This window comes from Gavia stellata, chromosome 28 (genome assembly GCF_030936135.1).
Source record: "Gavia stellata isolate bGavSte3 chromosome 28, bGavSte3.hap2, whole genome shotgun sequence".
NCBI classification, from domain to species: Eukaryota; Metazoa; Chordata; class Aves; order Gaviiformes; family Gaviidae; genus Gavia; species Gavia stellata.
In genome coordinates, this window is record NC_082621.1 from 8,851,173 (window position 1) to 8,874,184 (window position 23,012).

The 23,012-nt window shown below is 48.7% G+C and overlaps 1 protein-coding gene and 1 pseudogene across 1 annotated transcript; one reads left to right on the forward strand and one right to left on the reverse strand.

Moving 5' to 3' along the window:
- Positions 1-1,407: 1,407 nt before the first annotated feature.
- On the reverse strand, positions 1,408-11,104 carry LOC104253303 (von Willebrand factor A domain-containing protein 5A). Its single transcript, XM_059830239.1, is given in 20 exon segments — positions 1,408-1,517; positions 1,722-1,848; positions 2,057-2,280; positions 2,780-2,873; positions 2,875-2,990; positions 3,170-3,351; positions 3,711-3,814; positions 3,960-4,124; positions 4,475-4,583; positions 5,098-5,177; positions 5,493-5,637; positions 6,089-6,177; positions 6,450-6,577; positions 7,019-7,133; positions 7,273-7,415; positions 7,777-7,999; positions 8,105-8,142; positions 8,145-8,348; positions 8,710-8,785; positions 10,868-11,104. Coding segments are annotated over 20 exon segments (2,709 nt in total).
- Positions 11,105-16,342: 5,238 nt separating this feature from the next.
- Positions 16,343-17,304, forward strand: LOC104251785 (olfactory receptor 11A1-like; annotated as a pseudogene).
- Positions 17,305-23,012: the final 5,708 nt, after the last annotated feature.

A 23,012-nucleotide genomic window follows, 5' to 3' on the forward strand; every position in this document is an offset into this window, starting at 1 on the left:
TCATTCTCTTGACAAGCAAATTCTACCTCTTCACAATGCTACATTGTTCATAGCTAGTTTATGATTAAATCAGGGATAGATCATACCTAGTTATCCTTATACAGAAAATATATATATATATAATTTTTAATCTTTTATTAATCACTTTCTAGCTTATAAGTTTCTGTCAATTTCCATGCCTATGAATAATCAATGTTTATTTCTATTAATATCTATTGATTGGCATTCTTGATATTCATATCAAGATGGGGAGGGTAAGGTCACACTGTCACAGGACTCAAACAAAACTTTTCTATTCAATTCTTCATCGTTCCATCTCGTTACTGTTAGTTCTTCAGTATGGAATGGCGACTCCCTGGTGAGGTTCCTATGGTTATTGTTTCTAACTTAACAATCCTAACTTATTTATTTATTAATCAAATTTAACCTTTTCTATATATATATATAAAATCGTATTTTGATTAAAAAAAAAATCAGAATATTTACAACACTTTCATGCCCCTCCTCGTGACTTGTAGATGGCCCCTGGAAGGAAGGATCGTAGGCCCAACTGCAGTAAAGGCTATGTCACACCTTTTGGCTTACAAAATATTCACCGTTTATTGGAAAATTAATCAGAGACTTTGCCACCATGGAGTGAGACCCATGGATTCAGGGCCCTGGGGCAGGAGGGAGTACATTGCATGACTGGTTTGCCAATCAAAAGTTCCTGCAGTTCCACCTCCAACATGCTGATAGTTTTCAAATCGATCTTGCCCCACATGAGCTCTCTTGGATATTATGGTGGGCTGGGTCTGATGTAGATGAGAGTTTTCTTTCCAAAACGATTGTTTTACATGGCAATGCAGATATGGGAGTTCCTGACACAGCCTGGTCTTCTGGGGTAAAGCGAAGAGGTCAGCAAGTGGGGTGCAGCAGGAGTCCTTCATTGGGAGCCTCTGCTATTGTGCCTGCTGTTGACACCTCTAAACATTCATCTTTTCTAGTGTGCACAGCACTCTCTTTTCAAGACAGAAACCATAGAATCATAGAATTATTTATGTGGGAAAAGACCCTTAAGATCATTGAGTCCAACTGTTAACCTAACACTACCAAGTCCACCACTAAACCATGTTCCTAAGCGCCATCTTTGTGGAAACCAGTAGCCCATTTTGCCAAAGCCAAATTTGGGAAGGGAAACCACTGGGAATGTGGTGCTTCCTTCCCACTCCCACCTCCGCCCAAGCCAAACACACTGGAGGCTCTGAGCTGGAAGGTTTCTCTTGAGGAGTTCAGCATGATACAGGTTCAGCCCAGCTAGTAGAAGCATAAGCAGTGAGAACTAATCTGTAATGTAAGACCCCAGCTGGTAACAACAGTGGTATCCCAGCACGGTAGGTGAATTTACGCTATACTTTCCGGCCCTTTTTAGCTCTGCAGGTGCTCCCAGTCTGTATCACAGAGCCTGAAGATGCTTGACTTCATGCTGCTCCCAAGGAGGGTGTTGGCTGCCTCCAGGCACCTGTCCAGCTGGGACACTGCAATCAGGGAGAGACAGGGGCACTAGGGGAGTCAGGCAGGAGGGAGAGTCCACAGACAGAAAGGAGAAAGGGGACACAGGACTCCTTCACCTGCCGCCAGGAAATTGTGGTCCTGTGAAGGGGTGAGGCATGTCCCACTGGAGAGAGAAGGGAGGAGGCTGTGTTGTGGGGATCAGCAGGAAAAGGACCCTCAAGACTCACCAGCTTGGCTGCACAGCCAGGTCACAGCCTTGGCCTCCAGCAGCTCACAGAGGTCTTGGTAACACTTGTCGTGTCTGTGCAGCCAGGTCACAGCCAGCACTGTGGCCCAGATGCTTGGCTCTATGACCTGTAGGAGAACAATGACTCAGACCAGCGCGCAGTGCTGAGCATCCCCCCTGTCCCCTCACTGCTTCCCACCCCTTCCTTTGTGACTTCTGGTTTCTGATCCCTTCATTCGTCTCTGGCTGCCCTGTGGATGCCAGTGTTGCCACCAGCCAAGGGGTTCCCACTGTCCCAGGATCACATGCTGCCACCATAAGAGGTTCTCTCCTTACCTCACCAGACATCTTTCCCTTGATTTCAGCCTCATCGATTTCCAGCACAGAGGCCAAGCCTGAGCTGAGGGCCCAGGAGCCATCTGCATTCTGCAGTGCCACCAGCTCCTGGCACTCAGCAATGGCTTCAGTGAACCAAGGCCCAAAAATTGGAGAGCACAAAACAAATTCCATGGGATCCACATACTTGAGAGAAGAAATAGATGGTGGTGGTGGTTTACATGCTGTGGGAGAAGATGTGAACAGGAGGGTTGGGAGAATCACAGGAATCTGACCCCTCTCTACTCTCCTGTGCAATGCTCCAGAACATTATCTCTGCTCTTCTTTGGGCAGCTACCTGCAGTCTAAGCTCCTTCCTGCATGTCCCCAAAGCAGTCCCATCCACAGCCCTTTCTGGACACCCCTAAATCATGCCCAGCTTTGACCATTGCCTCTTCTCCTGGCATTCCTGCCCAACTATGTCCCGAGACCTCTCTTGATAACCCCCCAACACATTTTATCCAAATACGTATCTATGATCCAGCACCGTCCCTGTCCCCTCCCTGGGTGTCCCTGAGCTGGGTCTCATATCTGCTGAAGGACTTTCATGTTTAAGGGTAACTAAGGGAAGGGTTAAAGGCAAAATTCATTGGTTTCCACGCCACGGGCAAGACATGGCAGGATAACCCTCCTATAAGACACTAGATTATCCCTACATGTCCCATCTGGGTCAAGGCCCCATACCTTTTGAGCAAGCGCCCCGCTGGGGCAGGGCAGCAATGCCACGGGTGAGTTGACAGAGGGCAAGCCACGAGGCACACACTGCTGTCAGCCAGCCAGCCAGGTGGGACCCCGATGCTCACAGGATAGCAGGAAGAGACATTATGGGAGTAACAAAGCTCAACGATCTGGCAGGGGATGAGTGACTGGCGGGGTGGCAACAGTGCCAGGGGCCCTTCGAGGGCAAACAGGGAAAGGGGCTGAACTAAGCCCATGGGAAAGAAACACCTGGTGGTGATGGGGCCTTGCCCATGAGACTGGGGGTGCCCAGTGGCTGGGGTTCCAGCACCAGTGGAATGACGACATCCCATGGAGCTGCCCCATCAGCTCTTTCCTGCAAGTGTATTTCCTTACCTTGGTACCAGGTGAGCCTCTGTGATGTGCGAACCCCCACATAGCTGGTAAAGGGGCAGATGATCCCTGAAGTGAGGCTGATCTCAACTGCGCGATGCCTTGGTTCATTGCCTGACCCACTGGCAGCCTCTTGCAATAACCTCTTCAGCAAGCATCTCATGGCCAGACGATGCCCAGCCAGCCTGGGGACAGAGTGGGGTGAGGCCTGACCACCTGGCTCATCTCCATGCTGGGGAAAGGTGGACAGAGAGAGAGCCTGAACACCTGGGTTCTCTCCCTCCAGGGGTGAGGATGGACAGAGGGAAAACTTGGATGCCTGGGTCCTCGTCTGTCTGGAGGGAAGTGATGCCCAGGTTCCTGGGTCCTACCCCTGTTGGGTCAAAGCAGGGAAGGGGGGCATGCTTGGATAGCTGGGTTCTTTGCCAGTTTGGGATTGTGTGTGGAAGGTGAGAATGCATAAGCTACCTGGGCCCCCTCTCAGCTGGAGTCCCTGTTAGAAATAAGGGGCATGCATGCATCTTCCCTTAGGACAGGCTCTCACCGGCCATCTCCCTGTGGGCACAGTGGGAATTCAATTGTGTGAGTGACGTCCTGGCCATTCAGGCTGTACTGCAAGGTCAAGAGTCCCTTGGCCACCCTTGTATCCTGGGAACACATGGGAAGCTACTGGAGGTTACGGGGGACACAGGATGGTTACTGGGGGATATTGGGAAGTTGCTGAAAGATTAATGGTGGTTACTGGGAGGCTGTTGGGCAGTAACTGGGTTGACTGTAGTCCCAGCTCTCTCACCTGTGCCTGTCCATGGATCTGGGCGTAGAGGCGGCTGTGTTGACCCTGAAAGATGAACTGAGGGGTGGCCCCCAGCACCTCAACCTCCAGGCCACAGGGCAGGGTCCAGCTCAGAGACACTCCCTCACCTGCTGGCTTGAGGGCCTGCTTCAGGCACTTCAACACCTGGGGACAGAAGGCAGGACACCACAGTTCGCAGCTCCACCAGGGTTCAGCCCATGGCCCCCGGTGTCGGGGTTCCTTGGGGGACAGTGGAATGTGTGGAGTAACCTGCACCAGCTGGGTTCCCTGGGCGCAGTCAGGTCTGTGGGTTATAGCGGGGCCAAAGCCTGGGCACCTGAGTTCTCAGTGGTGTGGGGCGGTGGGGTAGAGTTAGGGGAAGCCTGAGTGCCTGCGTTCCTGGGGCAGCTGGGTCTCAACTACTGTGTGTGGGCGGTCCACGTGCTGGGATACTTGGAAGTCAGTGTGTCTGTGGAATAGAAGGGGACATGCCAGGGCTCCTGGGTTCCTACCACAACTGTCATTCTATTGTCAGAGGAGACGTAGGTAGCTTCACCTCCTGTCTCCCTGTCCAGGGCCGTAGCCAGGGCAGTGCTGTCCTCAGAGAAGCAGAAGGAGAAACACCTGTGGGGGAAGCAGGGAAAGGTGTCAGAAATGAGAGCCAGAGGTGGGTGCAAGGATGCTGGGATAGAGCTGGAGACCACAGGCTGGAGTTAAAGCTGAGGGAACAAAGCTGGGGTGCAGAACAAGGGTGCAGGAGGAAGAGCAGGGAATGAGGGACTGGGGTTGGAGCTGGGGTTCGACAGGGAGCTGACAGAGGAGAGCTGAGACTTGGGGCAGAGTCAGTCTAGTGGGGCTGGTGCAGAGCTTGGGGGCACATCAGGATGTACAAGCCCTGTGCCTGTCTCCCTGCTCACTTGGTGAAGGGTGCCTTGTTGTGGGAGGTGTAAGCAAAGACTCCCACATGGGGGCTTGGCGCAGGAGAGCTGTGCAGGGTGGGAAGGGTTTTTGGGACACTGGCCCCCAAGGGGCCCAAGGATTGGGACAGGCACTGGTGAACAGGGGCCCTCATCAGGGATGGAAATGACTGGACAGCCAAAGGGTGGCTGGAGGACTGGGGGCAGAGAGTCTCCATTACTGGTGGCTGTTGCGGTGACGGCAGACCTCAGCTGCGATGGCTTCCTTGTCAGAGGGTGGCCTGGCCATTAAGATGAAGAGCTGGGAGACAGGGGACATGAGTGGCGGGGCTCTGCACAGGCACCCAAGAATGGGGAGAGCAGGCCCCTGAAATGGAGAGGGGGGCCCAGGAGAGAGACCCACTGTGAGAGACTACCCCACGGAGAGATACCCACTCAGGGACAGAAACCCGCAAAGATATAGACCCACCTCTTCATTCCCCCACACCCCACAGTATTCTTTTTGTTCCCTTGTGACCACCATGTACTTTGGGTGGCTCCTTCCAGCCACACTCCTGTGTCCTCACTCCCGCTGGGACACCTGTCCCTCCACCCCTCCATGGCCCTGCACCCAGACCTGGTGCATATGCCCGCAGGGACAGGGGGTATTGTAGATTGAGCGGAGGATTCCCAGCAGATCAGTATCACCCAGACTGGAGCGGGTGGAGAGGATGCACCGCATGGCCTCAGTCAGGTTGATCTGAGTATATTCAACACTTTTCCTGCTTGGGCACAGCATGTTTGGAGAGCACCTTGCTCTATGATGGCCCTAGTGCTCCCTGAGACCCTGCCCCATAGCACTTCCCACAGCTATGCCCTAGGGTCCTCTGCAAGTCCCTGCCCCATAGAAGTTCTTGAAGAGACCTGCCTTCATAGTTCCCACAAGACTCTGCTCAGCAGAACCCCAAGAGATGCTGTCCCATAATGCACAAAGATCCTGTCCCCAGAATCCAGCCCTCCCCTAGAGTAGGCAATCGTGCCCTCCAGCACCCAACCTAGCCCCATACCAACCAGCCGATTTTAGAGCATGCACACCTGCCCTCCAGCGTCTAACCCTGCCTCATAGCACCCATTCCAGCCCCACAGCACCCAGACGTGCCCCACAGTATCCAGCCCTACCCACCAGCACCTAATGCAGCCCCATAGCACCCAGCCTGCCCTGTGTGTGCTCACAGGTAGATGCCCACAGAGGTTTCTCCATAGCAGTAGATGTTGAAGTAGCAGCCCAGGGGCAGGCTTTTGAGAAGGAAGAGCAGGGAGTCCTGTGGAAAAACACAGCAGGCAGGTCTTGGGAGGCACTGGTGGGGGGTACAGATGCCTTTGCCCATAGTCTGGTGTTCCTAAAGCCTCTGGACTCTCCTGGATGACCCAAGCCAGTGCCCTGAACTCTGCTGGGCACCTGAGATGTTTTGGGACCATTTCAGGCCCCACCAGTCCCCTTTCACATCTCTTTCACTCTGTAAATGCTTGCCCTGGCCCGCTCCCCCTCAGTCTGCTCCTCAACCCCATCCTGGTCCCTGCTCTGCGGGGGTACCTGTGCATGCTCAAGGAAAGTGGTGGTCAGGAGGAAGATGAACTCTCCAGACTGGCGCTGCCCAGGCACTGCCTCAGGGATGCTGGGTGCCAGTGTCACCAACACCGTGGGGTCACCAAGCAGGGAGCCTGAAGGAGGTATGAGGTGGGATGAAGGCCAGATAGGGACCCCCCTCCTCCTCCTGGTTCTGATTCTCATTGTGCTTTCAGCTTCCACCATCCCAGAGCCCGTGATGCCCCACACTGGTACCTCAGTACCCTACTGTACCGTCCACCAGTTGCACAGCACAGTGCCCCATGTATTCCGACCCAGTGCCTCCAATACAGCTACCCAGTGAACCCTAACATAGAACTCCCCGTATGCACCCTGCTGTACCTGATACCTCACCACAGTGTCCCCAACACCCCACCCTGGAGCCCCAGGACCCAAACTATCCCAGGTGAATGCCTCCCGTTCCCATCCCAGTGTCCAATGATATCTCACCCCCGAGAGTCCCCAGTGTCTCCCCGTGCCCCAATGCCTGCTGCAACCTAGAGGTGCCCCCATGTTCCCTTCGCAGCTGCACTCACCCGGAGGGGCCCCAGGGTCTCCCTTCTCCACCACAGCAGTGACTGCAGCAGGGTCTCCGAAATACACCAGCAGCTCCAAATCATGCTGACTTGGGGGGCTGCCAGCCAGTGAGACCTGGAGAAGGGGTGCCTGCTCATACGCAGGAGGAGGGGACCAAACCCAGCATTGGGCCAGGACAACAGGCACTGATCCCAGTGCATCCCCTTTTTCTTAGTGATGACACCCTGAGATCCTGGCACTCAGGAGGGCATACCTGTGCGGTGCTGTGCTCCTGGGCAGTGTAGATCAAAGGGGTGAGGGTGAAGTTGGCCTGGACATCAGCCACTCCACGTGATGACTGCAGGCTAGCGGTGAGCAGCAGGCTGTAGGGCAGCTTGCTGGTGAGACAATTCCAGGCTGCAAGGAGAAACATGGCACTGGGGAGGGCAAAGGCTTTCCCTGTGGCGTTGGGGGGTGTGTGTCAGGATTTGGCATCCATCTATAGGACATATGGAGAGAACTGGGCGTTGTCAATAAGGCATATAGAGGGGTCCATGAGTCTGTTTATGGGAAATGTGTGTGGGAGTTGTGGATCCCCTCATGGGGCACAAGGAAGAATATGTGGATCTGTCCAGGGGCTGCATGGTGGAAAAATGTGTGTCCCCCTGTGGGTGCAAAGGGAAGTTGCTCCGGGTCTGTTCATAAAGTACATGGGGAGTCTGTGGCCCTTCGGTGGGGTGTGTGACTGGGAGGGCAAGTTCCTTGTGGGGTCACTCACCGTAGAGTTCTGTGTAGGGATGCAGTGTGAGTGGCAGCACAAAATGGGCTGCTCCGTCTGGCTCCTGTGACAGCTCTTGGACATAGTGCAAGGTCATGACCACCTCCCTGCCAGGGGACAGGGTGCCCAGGAAGCAGGCAAGTACCTCGCCCGGATACCGAGACTAATCCTGAAGGTATTCCAGATTCTCCCAGCCCCCTGTAGCCTTGTGCAGCTGTTGGGTCTGGGTGGGAAGGGGAGGGACAGAGAGCTGATCACCAGGCAGGCCATGGGCTGCTCATCCCGTGCCCCTGTGGTGGTTCGCCCCTTCGTCCCTGGATGCTGGTACCTCATCCCGCAGCATGGCCTGGACCTTGACATCCTCACAGCCTGAAAGGAGTAGATGGCCATGCGGGGCCCCAGGGGGAAGACGAAGAGGACTTCTCTGGAGATCTGACTCTTGTTCAGGTAGATGAGTTCGGAGGCCACGTCAGCCACATAATCCTGGATCGCAACATCCACCACAGCGCTACATAGAGGCACTGTATACAGAGGTATGTGGAGCCACTTTCCCAGCAAAAAGGATCCTGTTGCTGTTGGGAGAGATGCAACCTGTCCGTCAGCACACATTAATGACACAAGGAGGTGATTGGGGCTGCTTCAAGTATGTGGCTGTTCCCTCCCTGGAAACCAAGACTAGGTTACCAACATTATAGAGGGCCTAGTGTGAGCCTGCCATAGAACAGTGTCTGCCCCCCACCCCCCAGCTTCCCTTTTTCCCCATACCACCCATTTCCTGTAGAGCTCTTGACGATTCCCATCCTTGTTTCATTCTGGGAAGATCCACTCCAGGTATTTCCCCCTACAGCTGCCTATCCCTCTCCTTTCTTTGTCCCCCTTTGGGAGCATCCCCCCTCCCCTGAATGTTCCTCAGCTGTCCCATCCCCAGCTCACTGTCATGGGTGTAGGATTTTCCTAGAAGTCCAAAGCTCTGATGCCAAATTTCTGGAGACCTGCAGACAAGAAGGGTCTCCCGTAAGAGGAGAGATCCACAGAAACCACCAGGCAGCCCCTATTTGGTGAAGATTCCTTGCCATTTCCCCAGTTCCACACACATACCCAGAAGCCCCAACCCACCATGTACAGCCAGAGCAGACGCAGGGATTCAGAAATCCCTGTTTATGAGCACTGGGATGTCACCAGGAGTATCTCTGCATTGAGGAGGTCTGCACTCCACCCCCACCATGGGAGTATCTTGAAGAGAACTGAGGGATAGCAAGGGGAGGTGGAGGGAAGAAGTTGTGAAAGCAAGAGTGGATGGATGGATGGATAGGACTGTATTGGGATGAACAATACATGGCTATCCATCCATGGCTGGATGGTTAGACTGGCAGATGAGGTCCGTTTTGGGACAGATGGATGCATAGGTGGACAAACAGAGAGACATCAGCATTTTTGTTGAAATGGATGGATGGACAGGCGGAGGGGTCCATTTTAGAAGAGATGAGCAGATAGCTGTCACAAACAGTATTGTGTGAATGTAGCTGCACAAGAGATAGCACCTGCGAGTGCAGGCTGAAAGTCCAGACAATAAGGGGGAACATAATGGAGAGAGAAATGAGGCCAGGGAAAGGTAGGTGTAGTTCAAGTGATATCTGGCTGTCTTCCGGCCAAGTGCCAGGAGGTGAAAGGGACCGTCCTCCACCCCAAACCCATCCACATACATCTCTCTGGTTCAGACCCACTTGCCTCAGTTTCCCCAGTTCCCACTCTGGGGTGACAGGGTGGGGAGCAGCAGAAAAATCCCCACCCCACCGTTGTGCTGCCAGGGTAGGCAGACAGAGCAAATAGGGTGTAAGTCCTCGGGGGAGTAGGGGTGAGGGATGGAGAGAGGGAGGGGTTGAATAGGGGCAAGCTCTCCCCAGTGAACAGGAACAGTGGACAGAGAATAAGGACAGAATGACAAAGTGAAGCACAAACAAGCAGACACTCAGCCAAATCAAGGCCAGAGTCAGTGGGGAGGGACTGGCAATCAGATGGAGAGAGGGAGAGGTGGAAGGGGAAGGGGCAGAGACAGTACGGGGCAGATGGATGACATACAGGGACAGAAGCGGGAGGGATGGAGAGACAGAGCAAGAGATGTTCGGGCAGACAGGAAGATGCAGGGCGACGTAAGGAGGGGGATGGCTGCGATGGAGAGAGAGGCGGAGGGGGAGGCGGACGGACAGACGGACGGGAGAGCGGGGAGGCAGGGCCAGGGGGGCGGAGACACCCCGCACCCCACGCTGGTGTTGTTGCGATCACCACCCGAGCAGCCGGGCGCCTGGTTCCCTGGGGGCTGCGGGGCAGCGGGGATACTGGATGCCAGGTAGCCTGGGAGGCTGTGGGAGGGGGAAGGCAGAAGGGCCATGCCCGGCGGAGGGGATCTGGCCGGTGTCCCTGGACCCCCCTCCTCGCCCCGAGGCGAACGTGGCGAGTGGGCGGGAGCGGCTGCAAACTGCGCTGCGGGACGCCGCACGGCATGAGCTGCTGCGGCCACGCGAGCGTCTGCGCCCCCTGCCCCGCCAGCGCCCGGGCGGGGAGCAGCGTCTCTCGCCGCCGCAAGGTGCTCCGGAGACAGCCGAGGAAGGGCCGGCAAATCCCGCCGCGGGACTGCTCCCGGCCCAAGGGGGTCTGCCGAAGCTCCCCCCACCGCTCAACACTTCCGCTCTGTCCTCGCACCTCGTGCAATGGGCAGCAGCTGCCAAGGGCCCCCTGCAACCAGGGCAGTGTCTTCTGTGTGCCTGAGGAGGTGGCACTCGTCCCTCCATGAAGCTGTCCCCCTGCCAGGCCTGCAGCACTGGCTGCAGCTTTGGAGGCTGGGCTCAGGTCCATACAATGGTTAGTGCCAGGCTGTTAATTGGATGGTGGATGGCAAAGAAGCAAAACCAACATTCTGGCCAGCTGAGGAATGGGGACAGTTGGCAGACCGGCTCAAACTTACATACCTACTTTTGACATGGGAGTTTCCTCTCACCAGCTGGATTGCGATGCTCAGTCTCCACCTTCCTCACATGAGCCAGACCCGTGCTCATATGACCCTGGCAGCCAGCCCCTGGTTGAGACAACCCACCTCATTGGTGGTCTCTAGACACTCAGGGGCCAAATTGCATTTGACTTCAGAGTGTTGCTTCCAGAGCACACCTGTCTGTCTCTTACTGAACTCTCGCTTCTCCAGCAAACCTGAGCAGCTTCCTTCAATCCGCCTCTCAGGGTTGGTGTGAGCCTCAGACAAGCCCACTCCAAGGGCTGTGCTGACAGTGCGATAGCCTCGACCAGCACAGGCAGTTCTAGCTGTCTTTGTTCGCATTCTGCCAGAGTGCGTCCAGTCTCATTACACCCATGGAGATCAAGTTCTCTGAGGAAGTGGGTGAACCAACATTCACGTGCTGCTGGTTGATGTGGCCCATGACTACCTTCAAGAACTGGTGGTGCACCCCATGTTGTCTCCAATAGTCCTGATGCTTATGAGTAGGCAAATGAGTCCCAGGTGTAGATGCTACATGCTGTATTTGAGCAGCTAGGGAACACTTTCCTGTCTCTTGGACCTTCCTTTCCACACCACAGGTGATGAGGAAGCAGCACGCTTGGTCAAAAAGTGTCACAAATACTGAACCACTGACCCCTTAACCTAGCTTCACCTTCCCAAAATTTCTGTCCAGCTGGGATGCATACCCGAAGGTTGTCACTGACTCTTGATGGAGACCACTTGGTGGCTGTGAATGGTTTTAGGGTGCTGGACCCCCAGTTTGTCTCTTCTGAGCATCCCTGGAGGTTGTCAGCCCCCTCAAATCTGGGCCTCTTTTGAAGTGCAAAGAAATAATACCCGGTCTTAGTGTGGCATAAAGGTCGTCTGCTCAGATGCTTGCGTATTTTCTGTCCAGACAGGACAGCAGAGTCTGTTGCATTCAGAATAGAAAGCAGCCAGTTGAACAACCCAGCTGGTGGCAGTGGTTACAAGGCGTTGCCACAGGGCTGGAGGGCAGCTGTGTGCTGCTGCTGAGGGGATTATTGTAGCTACCCCTCCACCTCTCACACATACATGCTCTGAAGTTCTCCAGCGTTCACCCTATGCTTTCATTTGTGAATTCATCCCTGGTAGACAGCACTGCTCAGAAAGGAGGGGAGCTGAGCTGTGGAGAGTTTGTGGCCCTGGGTACAAATCCATGGAAGCATTTGAGGTACTACGTTTCCACTGGTTTCTTAAGCCTGAGTGGGCCCAGCAGATTTGAATGTGGAGGGCCCAGTCAGGGAGCAGCAAAGGCCAAGCTGCTCCATAAGGAAGGGTGAGTTGGGAGCCAAATGCAACAGTAAGGTGGGTGGGAGCAGTGACCTCCACCAGCAATGAGCCAGGATACTGAGGGTCAGGACTGGGTCCAGAGACAGTGGTCAGGATCAGGCACAGTCAGCGGTCACCCAGCGGGTTGGGTAACAGGGAGGACAGGCCCTTGCTTCTTGCTTTCTCCACAACAGCTCTTATCAGCAGGGGAGCTGACCTTGGACTCAGCCATCTAAACTGCTTGACTTAGCCAGCTGAACTGGAACAGGCTCATTTTCTTTAAGAAGTCCCACTTTCTACATACTTTCTTTCTAAAAGGTTCTTTTTATGATTTTATTCTGTCCATGACCATTCTTATTTTTTCTGCTTTCAATAACAATGCACAGAAATATTCATGAAGTAAAGGCACACATGGAGTTTCAATAATTAACTAAAGATTAAACATGACTGATGTGAGTTTTAAGCCTCTGGTCTGTTTCGGTCTGTTTTAAGAGGTAAAATTCAGTTGGCAATGTGTAAAATACATGGATATATACAGTCAAAACATAGACATCTGTGATGGGTTGACCTTGGCTGGTTGTCAGGTGCCCACCAAGCCGCTCTATCACTCTCCATCCTCAGCGGGACAGGGGGAGAAAATAAGATGAAAAACTTGTGGGTCAAGATAAAGGCAGTTTAATAAAGAAAAAGGAAATGTTGCGTGCAGAAGACAAAGGAAAAAGAAAAGATATCTTCCCTACTTCCCATCAGTAGGCGATGTCCAGCCCCTTCCTGGGAAGCAGGACCTCAGCACACATAGCAGTTCACAGAATCACAGAATCACAGAAGCACTAAGGTTGGAAAAGACCTGTAAGATCATCAAGTCCAACCGTCAACCCAGCACCACCATGCCCACTAAACCATGTCCCACAATGCCACTTCAACAAGTTCCTTGAACACCTCCAGTGATGGTGACTACACCACCTCCTTGGGCAGCCTGTTCCAGTGTCTCACCACTCTCTCAGTAAAGAAATTTTTCCTAATATCCAGCCTGAACCTCCCCTGGCGCAACTTGAGGCCGTTTCCTCTTGTCCTGTTGCTAGTCACTTGGGAGAAGAGACCAACACTCACCTCTCTGCAACCCCCTTTCAGGTAACTGTAGAGAGCAATAAGGTCTCCCCTCAGCCTCCTCTTCTCCAGGCTAAACAACCCCAGCTCCCTCAACCACTCCTCATAAGACTTGTGCTCCAGACCCCTCACCAGCTTCGTTGCCCTTCTCTGGACACGCTCCAGCACCTCAATGTCCTTCTTGGAGTGAGGGGCCCAAAACTGAACACAGTACTCGAGGTGCGGCCTCACCAGCGACGAGTACAGGGGCACGATCACCTCCCTACTCCTGCTGGCCAGACTGTTTCTGATACAGGCCAGGATGCCGTTGGCCTTCTTGGTCACCTGGGCACACTACTGGCTCATATTCAGCTGGCTGTCAGTCAACACCCCCAGGTCCTTTTCTGTGGGGCAGCTTTCCAGCCACTCGTCCCCAAGCCTGTAGCATTGCATGGGGTTGTTGTGACCCAAGTGCAGAACCCGGCACTTGGCCTTATTGAACCTCATACAATTGGCCTGGGCCCATCGATCCAGCCTGCCCAGATCCCTCTGCAGAGCCTTCCTACCCTTCAGCAGATCAACATTCCCACCCAACTTGGTGTCGTCTGCAAACTTGCTGAGGGAGCACTCGATCCCCTCATCCAGATCATCAATAAATGTATTAAAGAAGACCAGCCCCAAAACTGAGCCCTGGGGGACTCCATTTGTGACCAGCCACCAACTGGATTTCGCTCCATTCACCACGACTCTCTGGGCTCGGCCATCCAGCCAGTTTTTTACCCAGTGAAGAGTGCACCTGTCTAAGCCACGATTCACCAGCTTCTCCAGGAGAATACTGTGGGAGACAAACACCTTAATAACAAATGTGTCCCTTTCCCCCTCTTTTCTTTTAGCTTTTATTGCTGAGCATGATGTCATATTGTACAGAATATCTCTTTGGTCAGTTTGGGTCAGCTGGCCTTGCTATGTCCTCTCCCAACCTCTTGCCCACCACCAGCCTACTGGCCTTTGACAGTGGGGAGGTGTAGGTGTTGGAGATTCAGATCAACGCCCTTCTAGCTACGGGTACAAAGCACAGCATTGTGAGGGCTGGTATGGGGAAAGATACCTCCATCCCAGCCAGACCCAATACAGCATCTGTAGAACACAGTTTAGGAAAAATATATTCTTTTAGTGTTAATAATAGTCGCACAAAAATAAGCATTTTCTTGCAATTTTGACTGATAGTGGGAAACAAAGTATCAGAGAAAATAAATGATAAAGACAAATAGGAGAACTACTATGGAAAGTTCTTATTTCAGACTGAAAATTCTGTTTTCACCCTGTTCTAGTTGTGTCATTGCCTGAAAAATCTGCAAAACATATGAGGTATTTTGGGTTGTTAATGGTAAATTCCCAAATGCAGTAATGCCAAGGGACACTTGTTATTCCGGCAGGAAAAATAAGCAGTGGGACAACTGACCCATCTCATATCAGTTCCAGATGGAGGTTCATGTTTCAGCAGTAGATGGGCAGGTAGAGCCGAGCCACAGCCATCTGGAGAAGGTTTATGCACTGGAAGACCTGAATCAGCTACAGAGCGAAAGCGCTTCAATTGGGGGTGCATCATATCAGACTAGGCTGAAATCACATCTCTAAGAGGTAAATCAGATTAATTTTGATTAAATTAGGAAAGATTGTTTCATAACTCTCTTCTATCCTCTAAGATTGGTCCAGGATGAAAATATTAGGGTGGACATTATTGCGCAGAATGGGAAGAAAAATTACAGCAGGAAAGATGAATAGGTAGAAAACCAAGTGTCAATCTGTCAATCTGCTAGATATTCACCATGGTGTAACCAATTTTCCTTAGGTATTTTTTTGCTTTCCATTCGTACAATATATTTTGGGATAAGAAGGGCAGAAATTCTACTGATAGCCTCAGCAGCCTGCCTGTAAGAATTACAGATGCAAACTGTCCTGCAGCAAGGTAGGTGGGAAAATTTCCTGTGTTCTTTTCTATTGAAATATGGTTTGTGAAACAGGAATATTTTTTATTCTCTTTTAAAGTGTTACTCTTCTGGATATTCTATCAGAATGAAATGAAGGTATTTCAATATAATTGTCCAGAACTAAGACAGTAGTCTGTGGTCAAGAGACAGAGAGAGAGAGAGAAATCCTCTTACAGTATAGTTCATCTCAATTACTTTGAACAGTGACTGTGGGATTGTTATGTCCAGATATGTGGGTCTACACTGAAGTTAATTGTGTGTGCAACAATATTTAATTTAACAAGTAACACCAGGTCCCTGGCAGATCACTTTCTTGTTCCTCAGCCTTGTGTTCTTTTAGCTTCTGAAGGAACTTTTTAACAGAAAGAACCCGCAAAAAACCCGAACCCAAAAAATTAACAAATTCCCCCAACACCTAAAAACAGAAAGTAAAAAAAGGAGAGATGAGAGAAGAGAGGGAGAGAAAGAAGAGAAACTGATAGTTTGAAGAACTATCTGATAGTATTAATGCTAGTTTTAAACTGACAGTTTGAATAAATATCAGTGCATTAAAATAAAAAAATAAATTTCTTCTCATGGTTTCCTTCAGTATGTTATATTTCCTAGGTATGGTATTTGTCGTCTTGGGTGATGAAATGGTTACCCACCCAAGAATGCCTCTTTTCCTTTTTCCTTTTGACAGAAGGTTTCTAAATCATAGCTTTTTTCTGTTGGCTGGAATATCACTTTCTGACCCTGCAGGTTTCAAAAAATATTGCCAAGTGGGATAAGCAATACCTGTCAACATTTTCTTAACATTTTTCTGGATATTTCATTTTTTTTATCAAGTTCAGTATCCACAAACAATCACCAATCTGTCCAGTTCTTAGACAGTTGTCCACTGGTTGTATTGGTCTGGTATAGTCTAGGTCATCGAAACATCCTGCTGCAGTTCTCTGTGATGCTTTCCAAACCTAAGGAATAAATTTTGTTAAAAAATTTGCATAAGACAAAATTAAAAATATGCAATAATCTCTCTCATAAATTATTATCTGGCGAATGTTCAAGAACTGCTTAGAAAGAAAATAAACAATACAACCATACAACATTAACGTCTTTCTTCTGTAATTACTTGGTGATGATGGATCAATAATTAAATGTAGTTTTTGATGCTTTCTTCCAGGCTGTGATGCATTTCCTCTTGGCTTGATACATGGCAAATGGGGAATGTAAAAATAAAACAGTCATCACAACATTTCTGCTCCTGGAATTTGGGGATATCCCAGAAATGCAATCTTTTCTCTTCTTCCTTTTCTCGGTGATCTACATTGTGACTGTGATTGGCAATGTTCTCATTTTTGTTTTGGTGGTGGCTGATCGGCGCCTCCACAAAGCCGTGTACTTCTTCCTGTGCAACTTGTCCTGCTTGGAGACCTGCTACAGCTCTACCATCCTGCCTAGGATGTTGTCCAGCTTTCTGACTGGGGACAAGAGCATTTTGATTGGTAGCTGCATCACACAATTTTATGTCTTTGGTTCCTTAGCTGTCATGGAAATTTTCTTTTACCGGTGATGTCCTATGATCGATATTTAGCAGTATGCAAACCCTTTCACTACAGAGCTGTTATGAATAGCAGATATTGCCTGCAGCTTGTAGCTTGGTCTTGGATGAATGGTTTCCTTGTTATGGCCATAAGCTGCTTCCTGATTTCACAACATTCCATGTGTGGTCCCAAGTTTATCGATCATTTCTTTTGTGATTTCACTCCAGTAATAAAACTGTCCTGCTGTGACACCAGCCTGACTGAAATGCTGGTGTTCATCCTCTCATCAGTATGCACACTACCCCCTTTCGTACTAACCGTGGCATCCTACACGTGTATCATCACTACTGTCCTGAGAATGTCTTCCACCACTGGGATGCAAAAGGCTTTTTCCACTTGCTTTTCCCACCTCACTGTTATTACAGTTTTTTATGGAAGCTTAATAATTGTTTATGTCCTGCCAAAACCTAAGAGTCTTAGACCACTGAATAAAGTCTTTTCAGTTTTCTACACTGTTGTGACTCCTCTACTCAACCCCCTCATCTACAGTCTGAGAAATAGAGAGGTGAAAGACGCTCTGAGTAAAGTCGTCAAGAAATGTGAATATTTCCTAAAGGTTAGAAAGTTTTAACCATTTTATTCCCCTAGAAGACAATGACAGAGAATAACTTGTGATATTTGAGGGAAGAGTCTCTTCATGTAAGTTTGCATGTTAAAAAAAAAAAAAAAAGACACACTAGTAACTCTTAGTTGGTTATACGTTTTTAGACAGTTCGTATTCATATTTATATGTAATTGTCATCTCAGCTGTTTTCTGCTATTATGTAATTTTACTTCGTAAGCTTTTTCTACTAGACTCAACACTGATGGCAAATGTAAACACGCATTCTACAGAGATGCAGGTGAACCACAACCATAGAGTCAGTTCTTCATGAATAACTTGGAATGCAAAAATGGCTGAAGAAAGAACTGTCTTAAACTTTTTTCCTCAGAAAGACACCCATACCTTTTCATGTCAGTAACTACAAATGCTTTTCAGCACTTAGCATAAGATTTTAACATTCCTCTAACATTTTATGTCTATGGTTTAGATGCCTAAGCCACAGCTTGTCACCCTAGAAGTCTTCAAGAATCAATAGAGAGAAATCTACACAAACTGGTGATTTCTTTGACCATTCTTGGAAGTTCATTGCAGGATGGGCTGACTCACTCTTCCTGAGATCACTATTTAAAGACATTTGCTGCAGCAATTTTCTTTAGATGTTTAAGGAGGATGCATTGCTGGGGTAACTCCCTTCATATATTTCCTGATGCACTGAAAAATATGACCATAGGAGTCTACAAAGTTCTGTGGGGAAGTCAGTCTTTCCATGTAACAGGACCTCTGCTGATTTTCCAAAGCTGACATTTCTAAAAATGTCGAAATTTCCACTTTGCCACAATTTGTGCTTCGAATTGGTTTTTAGACCCCATAAGGCTTAGGGTAGTCATCTTCTTGAAGCTTTTTTTACCTGGCGGCTAGGACTCATCTAAGCAATCTAAGTGTCTCCAATAGAGCCTGCACTGAAGCTAGTCACCCTGAGATTCTGCTTTGAGTTGGTGAGGAGAAAAACATGGTTGGCGTGGCTCAGCTAACCTCTTTCAGACATTGAAGGTACAATCCACAAGCATAACCAAAATCATCTAGTATGTAAATTAACTGCCTGAACATAAACAACCACTGCTTTTGCAGGTACCCTGGGGTATCCAAGTCAACTGCCTGAAGCTTACGTATGTAACACAGAACATAAGGGAAGCCTACACCCTTACGAACTGACAGCTGAAGGCCCGGTAAGGTACCACCCAGCACCTAATGATACTAGGCATCTATGTTTAGGAAACAGAGTCTCTCCTTAGCACCTTTTCAGATTGTTTGTGTCATTCTGTGTGGCTTCCAACTGTATATCCAAAAGACTGCCCAGCTTTAGACGTACCTTTGTGTATATCTCAAATCCTCTAGAAGATCCAAAATGATACCAGATGCCTGTCTGTGTACATTTGAATTGTTCCTTTGTTTCTTCTTACCTGATGTTGTGGTTTAAGCCCAGCTAGCAACTAAGCACCACACAGTCACTCGCTCACTCCCCCCCTGCCCCAGTGGGATGGGGGAGAGACTAGGAAAAGTAAAAGTAAGAAAGCTCACGGGTTGAGATAAGAACAGTTTAATAAGTGAAATGAAATAAAATAAAAATAATAATAATGATAATAATAATAAAAATCGTAATGAAAAGGAAAATAACAACATCAACAAACAAAAAAGGCAAGTGATGCAAATGAAAACAATTGCTTACCGCCGACCGATGCCCAGCCCAAGCAGCGGTCCCCTGGCCAGCTTTCCCCCTAGTTTATATAGTGAGCATGACATCATATGGTATGGAATATCCCTTTGGTCAGTTGTGGTCAGCTGTCCCAGCTGTGTCCCCTCCCAACTTCTTGTGCATCCCCAGCCTACTCGCTGGTGGCGTGGTGTGAGAAACAGAAAAGGCCTTGACTCTCTGTAAGCCCTGCTCAGCAGTAACTAAAATATCCCTGTGTATCAACACTGTTTTCAGCACAAATCCAAAACATGGCCCCATACTAGCTACTATGAAGAAAATTAACTCTATCCCAGCCAAAACCAGCACACCTGAATAGCTCATTAGTCTATTAGACTGAGGAGTAACTGTTCTGCAGAGCTCTGCACAACAGTCTACCACCTGCAACAGAAATACATGGGCCCTTATTAATTATAATACATAAAATGGAATAATTAGGTCCCTTACATGCCATGGCATGTAAAATTTGGTTATCATCCTAAATCTGGAACTTAGGATCAAATCTAATGAAGGAAATTATTTCACCTTCCTTTGAACACAACAAATTCACATTTCTCAGGTAAAGCTCCTTATCCTATAATCCATTTGTAGTTAAAGGATATAACCAGGTATTTCCAAGGCCCATCCTTGACTACAAACCTGACGTTTTGAGAGGATTTAGATTAAAATAGCTGCGACAGATAAATTTGATACTGGAGGAAATGAGGAGCCAGAAATCAGTTGCCAACACAAAGGTGCCTAGCAGTATTTGCTGTGCTCTGAGGTATTCTACCTGCCTTCCAGATGCTACTCCAGAAGTATTTAGTACTCCAGAAAGTCCTGTGTCGTATCTTCCCGCCATGTGTAAATTGTTTTAGGTGCTTATGTTTAGGAAATTGAACCCAGCTCTTTGGTTGCCTGGCTCTTCAGACCTGACTGACTGTATTATTGTCAAAGTCCCACTTCTCTGACCAGGTTCTTTCAGATATTCCACATGAGAAGATTTTAAATTTTAGTATAAAGTTCACCTATTTGAAGATATTTGGCATTACATGGGATTGTAATTTAGCGGAGCAATACAGCTATATAACGAAATCACAGCACAAGCGTAATATAACAATTGTGATATACAGTTGAATGACAATACAAACGTGATACCCATTACCAATCCCCTATGCTCACCATCACGATACTGGGCATCCCCAGTTGCCAGGAAGGAGTACATGGTTTAAAGCCAGCTGAAGCCCATCACAGTCTTCAAAGTTCATTTTATTATCTGTCAAGTTGTTGCAGTTTATGTTGGGCTGAGCCATGCATACAGTCCCTTTATCCCCCCACCATGCTGGTCTGGCTAGATCATTACGCTCTACCAATTATGTCGGGAAAGGCTATGTATACAACCTGATGACACACTGGTACAGCTGTATGTCTAAAACAAAGTCTCCCTTGTGTTGAGAAAAGTTCAGCTTACTTTACAATAGTGGTTGGTCATTCCTTACATACTTTCCTTAGCTCATCACTCTTGCCCATCTTCAGTGAGCCTTCTTCCATTGTGGAGGTGTGTTGGTCAGTCACAATTATGTAGGACATGAATTTAGAGTCAGAAGAGTTCAGTCAGATGGCCATCGCACACAACCACACCTTGATTTTGCACAGAGACATCTTAATTTTGATCTGATGTCTTCCCAAAGATGGCTAGAGATAAGTGAGATGAAATCCACTATGAGTTTGCAGTTGCCACACCACATGGTTGTGGGAATCCAATAGGTCCCATTTTATCATATATGTGGCAGTCCTATGCAGATGTTGTGGATATGCTAGCTACATACACGTATTGAACTGAACTGGGTTCCTGTTCAGTGCAGTCAGTGGAGGATGGGACTCAGCTAGTACTTATGGAGGTAAACAGTTGTCCAGACTTAGGTATCAAGCACCCTTTTAGCTGCCCTATGATATCTAAAATGTCCTCCATCTGCTAATCCAAAAGGGCCCTATTTTTTCTGTAGGTCCTGTACCCTATCTAACCACATTACATAGATGTATACCCTGGTGCATCTCAAATGGCATGGCTGCCTGTATTTAGGCAGCTCAATCCCAGTCTTGCTGTAGATGTATAAAAGTAGGTGAGGTGTTCAGCATCGCTTGCTTCCTTCTAGTGGTTGTGTGATGTCCCGCACTTCTCAGTTCAACATTACACACTTGTACAAGACTTCAAAGAGGAAACATGGATATTCATCTCTGCATGGCTGCAAAGGTCCCTTATCCCAAAATATGTCTTAGACTTGGTATTTCTGTTGATACATGGTGAATGTTAAATCTTCTCCTCTGCATTTGTTTCAGGAGTAATGTCCCTGTAGTCTCCTTGATATTGAGAATCCCCTCTGAACTGTGTCAGTGAGGTCTTTTTCACTTGCTTTCTTCGCTTCCCTGTGGTCTTTTTGGTAGTGATTCAGCTTATTTTAGAAATTCATAATGTGGGATTGTGAAGCCTCCCTTTATAGTCAGAGGAAATAAATGATCAGTTAAAGGCTGTGATTCATTTGACCAGCTCTGAACCCAGATTTAAGTTCAAACAAACATATAAATGCATAAATGTAGGTGTCTATAATGAAGGTATTTCCATGTGAGGTATTTCCCTGTGTGCTGGGAAATTAAACCTTTTTCTTTTTGAGCCAAAGGACCTAAATACAATACAATCACTCTGGAGACTGACTCATCTGATGAATTAGAAGTTTCTACTTCAGAGCAACTGTGAAAGCTCTCCACCCTCCACTGGGTAGAAAGTTACCCAAACACAGGCATCTAATTCCACCTAAGATGCCTGAGGATGTCAGAGGCAACCACACAGGGCAAGAAGATTAACATAAGAAAACAGTACCCTCCTGGAGATGTGGAGAGATAATGCTTGTGTCACCTCAACCTCAATGGGTTTGTTGACTAGGAATGTGGGGTACAGCTGCAAACACATAAATATCTGGTGCTAAATATCTGCTACTCTTGGGAATCCCACCTTACTTTCAGATGCCATAACAGCATTTTTTAGTTTCTATGTGTCTCATTAAAGGGCAAGGCAATCTGGCAGAAAATAAACCCCCTTGCGTTCCAGCTTGTCCTCAGATATCAGAGGGGCTGGGGGCGGCTAGGCTTAGATTCTGAGTGATGCCTAGTTCTCCCTGTTACAAGTCCAGTCGCGTTCAATGTATTGAACTCTCACAATTACGGATACACTCAGAACAACATACACTTTCAGTCTAGTTGCGTTCCATGAACTAGCACGGCCACACTTAAGGGATTTGGTGGCGTTCAATGAGAACTCTCACGGCTAGATTAGTGAATAGTGCAGTTTATTGAAGCAACAGATTCACAAGTTCTTTTGGATTGCTGGTGATAAAATTACTGCCTGCAAAGCATGTGCAAATACCAAGAATATGAGTAATACAGCCTAGCTACAAACGCGTTAAGTTATAAAGCAACTCTACAGAGATTTCTAAGTTTCCCGGGGAAGCACTCGGTATAACCAAGTGTTCGAATTTTACCCAAAGGCATCCCTATGGGGGAGGAAGAGAGGCTCAGCCCATCGACTGATCCCAGGTGTCCAAGGTGGTCTGTGATGATATCTTCCCTGGCATCCCCCCTCTCTTAAGCCATTTTTATATTATTTGTCCTTACAGGTGGAGCTTGAGTGACTCTAGTCATACATACCTCTATTGTAATTGGTGTAAAAGCTTCTCGTTCTGCTTTTCAAGGTATAGACTAAGAAAAATCCAGAGCGTAAGCTTGGCGAGGGGTGGTCGCACCTTGGAGGTGGGCAGCTTTGGGATGGAGGTGTGTTTTTTGGTATTATAATGAGATTATAATGAGCAAAGTTCACCCAAAGGATAGTATTTTGTCAAAAAATGACAGATTGTTGGCTCAGGGTGGTAAATATGCAGCTCAGGGTAGTAAATATGCAGCTTGTCATTTCCATAGTGCCTTCCAGTTCCCGTCTTATCACAGAGCCTGGCCA